The 14,180-nt window shown below is 38.7% G+C and overlaps 1 protein-coding gene across 11 annotated transcripts in view; it reads right to left on the reverse strand.

Annotated features, from left to right (window-relative positions):
• Positions 1-14,180, reverse strand: part of ppfia1 (PTPRF interacting protein alpha 1) — an 84,450-nt gene that overhangs the window by 14,188 nt on the left and 56,082 nt on the right. For 6 of the 11 annotated variants that reach the window (XM_083552861.1, XM_083552856.1, XM_083552858.1 and 3 more), the window contains exons 17-20: positions 11,671-11,700; positions 7,725-7,846; positions 2,018-2,190; positions 1,127-1,229 (exon numbers count right to left, since the gene is read on the reverse strand). In XM_083552861.1, coding sequence (XP_083408987.1) covers positions 1,127-1,229; positions 2,018-2,190; positions 7,725-7,846; positions 11,671-11,700 — 428 coding nt within the window. The remainder of the gene's footprint in view (positions 1-1,126; positions 1,230-2,017; positions 2,191-7,724; positions 7,847-11,670; positions 11,701-14,180) is intronic. The other 5 variants (XM_083552859.1, XM_083552855.1, XM_083552853.1 and 2 more) reach the window with 3 other exon arrangements.

Genomic DNA, 14,180 nt, shown 5'->3' on the forward strand with positions numbered 1-14,180 from the left:
TGCAACAGCTTTGATCTGGTTTTAGAAGTTAACGGATGAATGCTAAAAGATGAGTGGATACAATCTTTTTTTTTGTAATAAATTATGATAATCAAGATTATTATTATATTCAAATCTGCTATTACTGAGAGTCAACTATGTATAAATAATTGCTAAATAAATATTTAGCGATGTAAGATCTGAATGTTATTTATATTAATTAATTAATTAATGCTAGACAAATATTATACATGAGCAATGAGCAGCTCATAACTCAAAGCCATACCTGCCCCAAAGTAACACATATGACTGGAAAAGTCAGGTGTCCCAATAGCTTTCCAAATACAGTGTATGACAATCATATGTTTATACTGAATTTGTATTCATATACTGCAATTTCTGTGGAGTTTAATCATTTTTGGTTGTGTTTTATTTATCCCCCTGCCCTGTCCACTGTCAATGCCATCAAATACCAGTTGTAACCACCAGATGGCCTCATTTCCTTTATTGAAACAAATGCAAACTCTCATACCCGGTTTATCGCGCATGCACAACATATTCAGGTTAGTAAAAAAAAAAACAAGCCGTTGAAAAAAAGTTCTTCATGCTTGCAACACTACTAAAACTCAAAAGCGATAAAAAGCAGGTGAAGTGAAAGCAAAAGAAAGCCACTTACCCTGTTTTGGGACTAAACAATACAAAAAAAAAAAAAAAATGAATGAGAAAAATGGGAAAACAAAAATGAGCCAAATAAGCGTGACGTGAAAGCAACACAAACTTGGTGAGCCACACACAAATGAGCAAATACAGACAATGTGGACGTGTAAAGCTGCTTTAGAAATACACACAACATGAAAATAGTAATGAACGAAAAATTATGGTGAAAGCACTTTAGCCAGAAAAAATGTATAAATTAATTAAAAGAAGTAGCATGATGAATAAATGATCCAAGATCTGTTACTGATTAGAACTTATTTTGCAGAACAAGCCATCGAAAGCATCTATTTTTCTGCATGAATGTTAGAAATAATAATAATAATCTAGAATACAGTAGAATTAAATATTTCCTGTATAAAGAAAAAAATAAAATAAAAATAAAAAACGCCCATAAATTTTTATTTTGTTTTTTAACTATTCTAGCAAAAACAAGTGAACATACTTTTTCTGCAGCTTCCTGTTCTTTTCACCAGGCCCTCCGATTTTGCCCATCCCCACTGAATCCTGGGAAGTTTCTCCCTCTGGAGTTCCTCCTGTCATGAGAATACAGTAATAAATAAATATACTGTACATCGGTACTGGGTTTCCTTCGACCAATCGAAACTAGATGCAATCCCCAGCTGGCGTTCCAACGTGTGTTACAACATGATAAGTGTGTCTTAATGCTACTGAGAAATTAAGAAAGGTCATGTGACCATAATTTCATTTCCTTCATATTTAAGGTGCTCTTTCCTTGTCATAATGTTTCTTATACATTTCCACACATTTAGTGTCTAAAGTTTAATTTTGCACAGGGGGGAATAAAATAAAATTAGCTTAGGAGGCACGTGTCACCCCGAAAGCCTCTTCGGGAAATAGTTCCCTTCGTATTTTTCTATACAATCCATAAACATTAACATACTGCATAAATGGTATGGCGGCAGTCATCTTGGAGAACACAAATGACATTTTGGCCCAAGGCATACTTTGTTATTGTTCTGGCTACGCCTCCCAAAGATTTAAGGTAGAAGTGCAGCAAAAAGCTGACAAATCAAGAAAACAATATAATGTCGAACACCTCAATAATGCAATTACATAGAAATACATATTGGTGTATGTGGTTATAGATTATATTTATAAGCTAAAATTTGTTCTAAGAAGTTCTTTAATATAAACAAACAGCTCTGATGCTTCTGGTGAATATAAAACCGAAAATGATGAATATAAAATATACTTGTAATAGAACGATCACAAGAATTCGAGATGGAAATTAGGCGACATCATTGAAATTCTGTCGGTTATTTCGATGTAATAACAGTTCATTCGATGAAAAGGTTTGAACCTGGACTGGGAGAGTCTTTTCCAGAAAGACCTGGCCTTCCTTTTTCTTTTTTGCCAAAGAAACGGCCGATGGAAGTCTTGATGCTTTTCTTCTTCGCGGTTTTATTGAGGGAGTCCTGACTGCTGTTACTGCTGCTGGGGTTACTGCCCTGGCCATCCTGCAGTGCACCAATACTGCAACATGCACAGAGAAATACATTAAAACACACACACACAGACGGATAGAATAAAAAAACAGAAAAGAGACAAAAACAAAAGTTCGACACAGACAGAAACAGACACAACGCAAAGATGCACAACATGCAATGTATATCACAGCAATGCCGCATTGTCTAATCTGATTGGTAAGAATGTGTGGAATTGAAATATAATATAGAGCGATATGTATAGGTAATATACATAATTCTTAAAGAAGAAAAATAGGAAAAAATCCAGAGAGCGAAAATGACACACGGATAAACGTAACGTTTTTCCAGTGGTGCTGAATCGGCTAATCTGATTCGTCAGAACGTGTTAAATTGACAGTATAATAGTACAGCTCGACCGCGGCGGAAGAGACAAGCCAAGCCCCGATCGAGGACGTCTCCACCTCCACCACCGGCCTTCGAGATCTCGACCGAGAACCGCTTCGTCCCCCTCCGCGAGACGGAACGCGACACTGTTATTCTCGGAGATTCCATCGTCCGGCATGTCCGCGCTACCCGAGCTAAAGGTAAGGTGCACACTCGCTGTTTTCCTGGTGCTCGTGTTCTGGATGTCGCTGCGCAGGTACCCGCGATCCTGAACGAGAACTTCGGAGCGGTTGTTCTCCATGCCGGATCAAACGACACCAGGCTGCGGCAAACGGAGATCTTAAAGAGGGACTTCAGGATCCTGGTGGAGACGGTACGCAGCACATCACCCACAACGAGGATCATTGTGTCAGGACCTCTTCCCACTTACCAGCGAGGGGCTGAGAAGTTTAGTAGACTTTTAGCTCTAAATGAATGGTTACAGTCATGGTGTCGAGAACATAAACTTCTCTTTGTTAATAACTGGAACTGTTTCTGGGAGCGTCCTAGGTTCTTCCGCCCTGATGGCCTGCACCCCAGCAGAGTTGGAGCAGCAGTGCTATCAGATAACATCTCTAGGATACTACACACCATCTGACTGGTAAGACATCAAGAAATCTTCAACTATAAGAACACGCATACTACAGACCAAATAGTTACAAGTTCACACACAGCTCAGTTTATAGAAACCGTATCTATTCCTCGTGTAGTAAAACCAAGAATTACATACACAAGATCCAGAAATAATCTTATTGCAGTTAAAACTGAAAAATGCCAGATAAACAAACTCAACAAAGTTCTAAAGTTCGGTCTTTTAAACATTAGATCACTTGCACCCAAAGCACTGATTGTAAATGAGATGATCACAGAGAATAATCTCGATGCACTCTGTCTCACTGAGACCTGGATTAAACCAGGTGATTATATGGGTCTAAACGAGTCGACACCGTCAGGATATGTTTATAAGCATGAGCCCCGTCAGACTGGTCGTGGGGGGGGTGTAGGAACCATTTATAGTGCTTCTCTTAATGTTAGTCAGAGATTAGGATTCAGTTTTAAATCATTTGAAGTGCTCGTTCTTAAAATTGCACTTTCAGAGATGCATAGAAAACTCGCTCTGGTCACCGTGTACAGACCCCCAGGACCCTACGCTGATTTTCTTCATGAGTTTGCTTGTTTTCTCTCAGACCTCCTGATCAGCTTTGATAAAGTGCTGCTTGTAGGAGATTTTAATATTCATGTAGATGATGAAAACGATGCCCTAGGATTATCATTTGTCGATTTACTAAACTCTTTTGGAGTTAAACAAAACGTCACCAGACCAACCCACCGTTTTAACCACACACTAGACTTAATAATATCCCACGGAGCAGACGTCACTGATATAGATATTTTACCCCAGAGTGATGACATCACAGACCATTATCTCCTACTGTACACACTACCGGTAGAGCAGATTAACCGTGTTTCACCACGTTATCGACCTGGTAGGACTATTATTCCAACCACTAAGGACAGATTCATAAATAACCTGCCTGATTTATCTCAGTTTCACATTAAACCCATAAATGCTGATCATCTTGATGAGATGGCGAACAACATAGACCTTATCCTCACTAGCACTTTAGACACTGTTGCCCCCATCCGGTTAAAAAAGGTTCGAGAACAAGCACCTGCACCTTGGTATAATAGTCATACGCATGCCCTAAAGAGAACAACACGTAATCTGGAGAGAAAATGGAGGAAAACTAAATTGGAGGTATTTAGAATTGCGTATAAAGACAGTATGCTTAGCTACAGACAGGCGCTAAAAGCTGCTAGAGCTAAACACCTGAGCAAACTCATAGAAAATAACAAAAACAATCCCAGGTTCCTTTTCAGTACAGTCGCTAAATTAACAACAAATCAGGGATCTGAAAAATGTGTTCCATCACAGTTTAGTAGTGAAGACTTTATGAATTTCTTCACTGAAAAAATAGATAACATTCGAAAAACAATTGTGGCAGTTCAACCTCTGACAGCATCTCCCGACACAATCGTACTTACAACCCCACAACTACACTGTTTTACATGTATAGGACAGGAAGAGCTGTATGATGCTATTATGAAAGCTAAATCAACAACATGTCAGTTAGATCCAATTCCCACTAAACTACTGAAGGAAGTGTTATATACAGCTGGTGAGCCTCTTTTAAATATTATTAACTCCTCACTATCGTTAGGTCATGTCCCTAAATCCCTCAAGTTAGCAGTTATTAAGCCCCTCATTAAAAAACCTAATCTGGATCCAAACACGCTATCGAATTACAGACCAATTTCAAATCTCCCATTTATGTCTAAGATTTTAGAAAAGATTGTCGCTGCCCAGCTATGTAACCACTTGCAGGAGAACAATATCTTTGAAGAGTTTCAGTCAGGTTTTAGGCCCCATCATAGCACAGAAACTGCTCTAGTTAAAATCACTAACGACCTGTTTTTAGCTTCAGACCAAGGCTACATCTCCCTATTAGTTTTACTAGATCTTAGTGCTGCGTTCGACACTATAGATCATGATCTTCTCCTCGATCGCTTACAGAATTACATCGGTATTCAGGGACAGGCATTAAGCTGGTTTAAATCCTACCTGTCCAATCGTTACCATTTCGTAGATTTAAATGGAGAGCTATCCAGGATAATGCTAGTAAATTATGGCATGCCACAAGGGTCAGTTCTGGGACCCCTGCTTTTTACAATATACATGCTTCCATTAGGAAATATTATTAGAAGGCATGGAATTAGCTTCCATTGTTATGCTGATGATACCCAGCTATATATTTCATCCAAACCAGGCGATACAGCTCAATTAGCTCGCATAACTGAGTGTGTTGAAGAAATAAGAGATTGGATGACCCATAACTTTCTGCTATTAAATCCTGATAAAACGGAGATTTTGCTCATCGGCCCAAAAAATAGTACACAGAAGCTCCAGCATCTCAGCCTGCATTTAGACGGTTGTTCTGTAACTACTAGTTCAACGGTAAAAGACCTGGGAGTTATTTTAGACAGCAACTTATCTTTTAAAAATCACATCAATCAAGTTACAAAAACAGCCTTCTTTCACCTTAGAAATATTTCTAAGCTAAGAAATATGTTATCTATATCTGATGCAGAGAAGCTCGTCCATGCGTTTATGACCTCTAGAATAGACTACTGTAATGCATTACTAGGTGGATGTCCTGCATCATTAATAAACAAGCTTCAGTTAGTTCAGAATGCCGCAGCAAGAGTTCTTACTAGGTCAAGAAAATACGATCATATAACCCCAATCTTATCGTCCCTACATTGGCTTCCTATTAAGTTTCGAATAGACTACAAACTACTGCTACTCACTTATAAAGCACTAAATGGTTTGGCTCCCATGTATCTATCCAGTCTCTTAACACGCTACAATCCGTCACGCTCCCTGAGATCTCAAAACTCTGGGCTTCTAGTAGTTCCTAGAATAGCAAAGTCCACTAAAGGCGGTAGAGCATTTTCACATTTAGCTCCTAAACTCTGGAATAGTCTTCCTGACAGTGTTCGGGGTTCAGATACACTCTCCCAGTTTAAGTGCAGATTAAAAACATATCTTTTTAGCAAAGCCTACACATAACACACATCACACACATCACATCACAACCTTGTGCTCCAGAACATCTGATCACATGCACATTATCAACTTGTGCTGTTAATATCATGAACAGCAGCTACGCTAATTCCTCTCCACTGCTTCTCTTTCTCTCCCCATCCCGAGGCTTCCTGAGGTTTGGCCAGCTCCAGTCACGTCCCACCTCGTGAAGATTATGGACCTATGGATGATCATGGAGAAGTAGATGCCGAGTGTTTAAAGGCCCTGGCATGGAGAAGCTGATGCTGGATCTATGATGATCACAAATTGTTCTGTATTGTTGAAAGATTTATGACCAAACTTTTGATGTCACCCATATGAGGATGGGTTCCCCTTTGAGTCTGGTTCCTCTCAAGGTTTCTTCCTCATATCATCTAAGGGAGTTTTTCCTTGCCACTGTCGCCACGGCTGCTCATCAGGGACAAACGCACACCATTCACCTTCACTGTTGTTTTCTGTAAAGCTGCTTTGAGACAATGTCTGTTGTGAAAAGCGCTATACAAATAAACTTGACTTGACTTGACTTGACTCTGACACTGGCGTACATTTACATGCTACGTTTAATGCATTACATTTCGAAATATTGTTTGGTTGTGTAACATTTATGAAATGGGTTTCAGGCCTGTTTGTTTTCCACCACAGAAAAGTCTTTCAAACAGTGGACTTTTTCTGTGCTGTGAAAAAATAAAAAGCGCAATCTGTCATTTATAATGACTAAATCAGCATTTGCTGGCAATCCCCTTTATGCCAGTCCATATCACACCACCTAGGCATGGATTATAAGCGTATTATTACCATTACAGGATGAGCCATTGATCTTAATTCCTTACATACTGCTGCATAGACTATTGTTGTAGAGTTCTTCTTCTCGTAAATTTGTTTAGCAGGTCTCACAAGCTTGCTATTTTTACTTTTTAGATGATCAACAAAAACAGGATGAAGAATTAGAACTCAAGTGTGCCTCTGGATAGTGTTCTCTTCAGTTGGAGGCCACCCTGTGCAGCCGGGGATGGTTTCTTATTAATGCCCTGGGGATCCATGAAATTACGAACTTCCTTGGACTGTAGTTAATGTCAACAGTCTGCATCTGATCATCACTGCACACCTCAACATCATTTATCTGTAATAAATGGACATTCGGTGCAACCAAGATGAGGATGGGTTCCCTCCTGAGTCTGGTTCCTCTCAAGGTTTCTGCCTTATGCCATTTCTGGGAGTTTTTCCCTTGCCAAAGTCGCCACCGGCTTCCTCATCAGGGTCAAACTTACACTTATAAAAAACATCTGATTCATTCTTTATCACCACATTATCTGTGTACAGCTGCTTTGAGACGATGTTTATTGTTACCATACAAATAAAAATGCCATTTTCCATTTTTATCCAGTTTATTTGGAACCAGAGTCCTTACAGCAACAAAAGTGCAGGTGGACCTTCCTCCATTGTGAGCAAAATGGTACGCAATTGTATTTGCTACTTCTCTCGAATCTGATCCTTCTATATTATTACTGTACCTTCTGAGGTCTCGGATATCCTCATGACTGGCAGCATGGCCTCCTTTTTTGAGCCTTAATGAGCGAGGAGTAGACGGAGGAGATGTCTCACATCTGATGGATGCTTTGTCATCCTGTGCAGGCTGATCGACAGAAATGAAACACATGCGATAATTAAATAAAAAACAATTTAGGCCCGGTTTATCACTCGTTAGAAAAAGAAAAAAAATAGCTACAACAAACGATTTAAGGGGTATGAAAAGTAGACTGAAAACACTGTAAACTGAAGAAGAAAGGAAAATAAAAAAGATCTGAGGTTAAGTTGTAAGCAAGGAGTCATTTCACATTTCCAAACAGCAATCCAGCCTTGTAAAACTTCTGAAGAACTTCAATGTGGCACAAAACCAAAATTGCACTGTTGGAATTGCACACTCAATTAACTGTCACCTCTTGAAAACCCTTGAGCTGTGCAGTCGAGTGACTGATTTATATACTCAGTTTCTTATTTAACTTTAAAATTCAAAAAGAGGAACAAAATGTAAACATTTATGTTAATCATATGAAATAAAGAAATGACAAAAGAAATCTCATAAACCCATAGTGTTATTTAAAATAGAAAAAAAAAAAAAAAAAAAAAAACGTATCAAATGTTTAAACTGCAACACGTTTTAAAAAAGTTGGAATGAGGCAATAAAGGGCTGGAAAGTTAAGCTTACTAAAAAAGAAACAGCTGGAGGAACATTTTGCTAATAATTAGGTTAATTTGGCAGCAGGTCAGTAAGATGATTGGGTATAAAAATGTGTATCGTAGAAAGGCAGAGTCTCTCAGAAGCAAAGGTGGGCAGAGGTTCACCGACCGGTGAAAAGCTGTTCTACAAATTGTGGAACGATTTCAGAATAATGTTATTCAACATCAAATTGCGAATATTTTTTTCTCATCACATACAGCTGTTAAAAGTTTTAAAGAATGTTGAGAAATCTCTGTGCGAATGGTACAAGAGTGAAAATCAGTATTGGATGCCCGTGAACAACATGATACTGTAATGGAAATCTAGGAATAATTTTCTGTGAACACAGGTTGCGGTGTCATTCACCATCCACCAGCTCTATAATGCGAAGAGGAAACCAATTGTGAACATGATGCAAAAAAAAACACCATTTTCATTGTGATTGTGAACTTATTTAAAATGAACTGATGCAAAGTGGAGAATGGTTCTGTGGTCAGACGAATCGAAATTTTAAATTATTTTTGTAAACCATAGACACTGCATCCTTCAGACTAAAGAGTAAAGGGACCATCCGGCTTGTTATCAGCACTCATTTCAAAGGCTTGCATCGCTGATGGTATCAGATTGTATTAGTGCCGATGGAATAGTTGGCTTGCACATCTGGAAAGGCACGATCAATAGCGAAAGGTATATACAATGCATCCAGAAGGTATTCACAGCTTTTACTTTTTCCACATCCGGTTAAGTTACAGCCTTATTCCAAAATGGATTAAATTCATAATTTTCCACAATATTCTATGAACAATACCCCATAATGACAATATAAAAGAAGTTTGAAATTTTTGCGTGTATTAAAAAAATGAATTCACATCACATACATTAAAATAATCCAAGTATCCACAGCATTTGTTCTTTGTTGAAGCACCTTTGGCAGCAATTTTTCATTTTTATTTTTTTCAATATGATGCTACAAGCTTGGCACACCTATTTTTGGGCATTTTCTTCCATTCATCTTTGCAGAACCTCTCAAACTACATCAGGTTTAACGAGGAGCATCGGTGCACAGCGTAAATTTAGACTTCTACAGAGATGTTCAATTGGATTCAAGTCTGGGCTCTGGCTGGGCCACTCAAGGACATTCACAAAGTCATCCTGTAGCCACTCCTTTATTATCTTGGCTGTGTGCTTTGGGTCTTTGTCCTATTGGAAGATGAACCAGAGTGCTCTGGGGCAGGTTTTCATCAAGGATGTCTCTGTACATTGCTTCATTCATCTTTCCCTCAATCCTCAATAGTCTCCCAGATTCTGCTGCTAAAAAACATCCCCAGAGCATGATGCTGCCACCACCATGCTTCACTGTGAGATGATATTGGCCAGGTGATGAGCGGTGCCTGGTTTCCTAAAGACATGATGCTTGGCATTTAGGCTATAGAGTTCAATCTTTGTTTCTCATGGTCTGAGAGTCCCTCAGGTGCCTTTTGGCAAACACCAGGCAGGCAGTCATGTGCATTTTCCTGATGAGTGGCCACTCTACCATACAGGCCTGATTGGTGGAGTGCTGTGGAGATTGTTGTTCTCCTGGAAGTTTCTCCTCTCTCCACAGCAAAATGCTTTCTTTTAGAGTGACTCTGGTTCTTTGTCACCTCCCTGACTAAGGCCCTTCTCCACAATCGCTCAGTTTGGCCTGGCAGCCCGCTCTAGTAAGAGTCCTGGTGGTTCCAAACTTCTTCCATTCACAGATAATGGAGGCCACCTTGCTCATTGGGACCTTCAATGCTGCAGAAATTGTTTGCTGCCCCTCACTAGGTCTGTGCCTTAATACAATCCTGTCTCTGAGGTCTACAGACATTTTCTTAGACTTCATGGCTTGGTTTGTGCTTTAAAATGGACTGTTAACTGTGAGACCTTATATATATACACAGGCGTGTGCCTTTCCGAATCATGTCCAATCAACTGAACTTACCAGAGATGGACTCCAATCAAGCTGTAGAGACATCTCAATGATGATCAGTGAAAATGCAACTGATCTCAATTTTGAGGGTCAAAGACTGAATACTTGATTTTTTAATTTTTATTTATTTATTTTATAAATAATAATAATAAAAAAATTTATTTTGGGTTGTCATTATGGGGTATCTTTTGTAGAATTTTGAGGAAAATAATCAATTTAATTTAAGAATAAGGCAGTAACATTAAAAAGTGTGGGGGAAAAAAACATCTATTAATAATAGATATACTGCATCTATTACAACACTATGGCTTCAAAGAAGAATAGAGTCCAGAACTTTCAACAAAAACAATTTGGCACATCATTATGAGTAGCTATTATCCTGCACCAGACACGAATCTGACATTTCTCTGCCAAAACTCCAGCAACTGATCTTAGATCCCAGACATATATATGGAGTGTTGTTAAAAAAAAATAAAGAAATAATGCTACACAGTGGTAAAATGGGCCTGTTCCAAATTTTTTAAGATGTGTTATAGCCATCTTCAAAAATTACCTAATTTTTCTTTAATTGGTACAGTTACTCAGTTTAAACATTGAGATGTTTTCTATGTTATATTGGGAATAAAGGTGAATAAATCTTTTTTATTTTTTTTTATTTGCAAATCATTCGATTGTGGTTCCCCCCCCCCCCCCAACTTTTTGGAATCGGGGTATGTATGCGATTAAAAAAATCTATAACACGCAGAAACAAAAAACAATTGTTTGTTATTTAAACAAATGGTTAAATAAGCATCTGTATAACAGGACTTAAGTAAGCATAAAGCGTGGCACAGTAATAGATATTTTCTGAGGCTGCGAATTATAGACCTGAAATTATTTCAAACATCACACCGCAGCCAATTAGCCTGCACTCATAAAACATCAAAACAAGTCAATGAAAGTGAGAAACTAAAGTAAGTCTCATGAAAGGCATAGTAAATACAAACCCTATTTACATACACAGACAGAGAATGCAAGGATCAAAGCATCATAGTTATATATACACACACACACACACACACACACAAACACATTCTATGTTCACACGTGTTCAATGTGTGACTCCATATGTGCATACACAATATAACACAAAATACTGTGTGCGAAGCAAAAAGTGTTTTTAAATCAATTAAATTCATGTAATAAGTTCTCAGTTTAAAAAGTACCCAAGAAATTAGAAAAAAAGAGAGAGGGGGAAAAAAAAGATGTGGCAAAGAGGACAAACCCAACCTTGCATTGAAACATTTACCTTTCTACGATGCTTCCGCAAATCGCTAGGCTGTCGGAAGCATGCGAAGCAAACGAGGAAACAAAAAAGAGCAAGAGTTAGTGGCACGGCAACCAGAGAGAACAAAGCAGAGCTGAAACACACACCGTATGCCACAGGTTGGAAAACACACACACACACACACACACACACACACACACACATTTGGACAAGGCATGTGCTGATATGGCATAAGTGCCTATTCACGATTATCGCAATAATCCATTTGAAATAATTAAATATGTATTCTAACTTGTTTTATGGCCAGAGTTTTTCAACAATATTTAAGATTTTCCCCTTTTCTTTTCTTTTTTTTTTTTTTTTTTACTTTTAAGCCTTGTATGTGAAACATGGAGTTCCTTCTTATAGACCTCATCTGAATTCCACTAAACCTTATCGACTGTATAGATATTGTAGATAATATCTGGAGTAACTACCAAGCTAGCCAGTCATTTACCCCTTTATGATGCTCCTCAATAGCACAGGCAGCAGTAACTTTCATTTACTAGTAAAACTGTAACCCGATTTCACGCGTCATTCCCTTCGTCTTAACTATGATGCCAACCCTACAGGTGATTTGATCCAGTGGAGCGGTATCCATGACGATCAGGCTCCAGCGAGCCGAATTAATGCATTAAACGATTATCGGCACATGCCTTTTATTGGGAGAAGCCGGAAGAAAGCTAAGATGCAGATAAACCTATTGATGTGTTACACCTTAGCTGCTACTATTCCCTGATATGGAGCTGTAGCGCACACACACACACACACACACACACACACACACACACACACACACAAAGGAACATCGCTGAGACATGCTGGGAAGAGGAAAAGAAATCACGTCAAACCAAAAAGCCGTGGACTTTTCTGATCTCTCACTCTGAGCTTGTGCATTCAGACAGAGTGCAAAATAGCAATCGGTTCTATGCAGCCGAGGGCGTTTGCTTTTCTTCCCCGTCTGGCATTTCCGCCGCCGGCAGCCGTTCTGGAACGCCACGCTATCGTGAAGGTCTAATTGCCTATTTCCTTTCAAATCCCACCCCTGTGTTTCAGAGAGGGAGATTGCTCTAAGAGATACTGTACAGCACAGGGAAGTGCGCTTTTCTTCTCTGGCACCTACTTCTATTCAGTAGCCCATTTATACACGCTTTATGAGCGTGTTCATGTTTTAATAAATTAAATTAATGCTGACATTATGACAGGTGAAGTCAATAACACTGATTATCTCGTCAGCATGCCACATGTTAGTGGGTGGGATTTATCAGGATGTAAGTGAAAATTGTGTCCTTAAAGTTGATGTGTTAGAAGCAGGAAAAATGGGCAAGTGTAAGGATTCGAGGGAGTTTGACGAGAGGCAAATTGTGATGGCTAGACAACTGGGTCAGAGCTTCTCCAAAACTGCAGCTCTTGTGGGCTGTTCCTGGTCTGCAGTGGTCAGTGTCCTATCAAATGTGGTCCAAGAAAGGAACATTGATAAACCGGCGGCAGGGTCAATGCTCATTGACGCTTGTGGGGAGCAAAGGCTGGCTCCAACAGACGAGCTCCTGTAGCTCCATTTGCTGAAGACGTTAATGCTGTTCATGTCCGAGGCAGGACTGTTTTGGCAGCAAAGGTGTGACCAACACAATATTAGGCAGGTGGTCATAATTTTATGCCTGATTGGTGCATATCAAATGTGAATCGAGCTACCTGACAATTTTTTTGGGGTACTACTAATCCCTAATCAGCATCACCTCAGAGTGAGAGAGTCAGGTAAGTAGCAGTGATGGTACCTGCACTATGAAGGGAGCAGGGTTAAACAGAGGAGTTGTGTTAGTGGTGAAATACGGCGAGTATGCTACGGTCTGATGGGAGAGCGAGCTCTGGATCACATACGGCTCATAGCAGTATTGCTGGGACACACACACACACACACACACACACGGGACGTCATTAGCACACATGCGCTCCACTGTGATGACTTAAAACAATAAACATGGATTAGTAAACGTGGATGCAGATGACATGGAGCAAATGAAATACACAGTAGGCGTTTCTGCCAAAAAAAAATAATACAAATAAAATAAAAATAAATAAAATACATTTATTCTGTTAGTTGTCAGAAACTAACAATATTCTCTCCATTTATTCCTGATATTTAATATTTAGTTTATAATTATTACCATTTGTGAACATAAACAGTTTAACCTTTTTAAAACAATTTTCAATAAAATGCCTGCTTGGTTAAGTTATATATAAAACACTATTTTAATATTTTATTAAAGATATAAAAAATAAAATAGAATAAATTCAATTCATGCAAAAGTTTTTTTTATTATATTGTTATATTTCAGGAATTGATTCAATTGGCACAAATTAAATTCATTAAATAAAATTAAATTAATGGAAAATGTTTTATTGTTTATATTTGTTTATACTGTTTGGGTAATACAGATGTTTGTGTGTGCGTGTGTTACATTTAATTTTTAATTAACCCTGGCTTTGTTGTG

This window comes from Silurus aristotelis (assembly GCF_946808225.1).
Source record: "Silurus aristotelis genome assembly, chromosome: 10".
NCBI classification, from domain to species: domain Eukaryota; kingdom Metazoa; phylum Chordata; class Actinopteri; order Siluriformes; family Siluridae; genus Silurus; species Silurus aristotelis.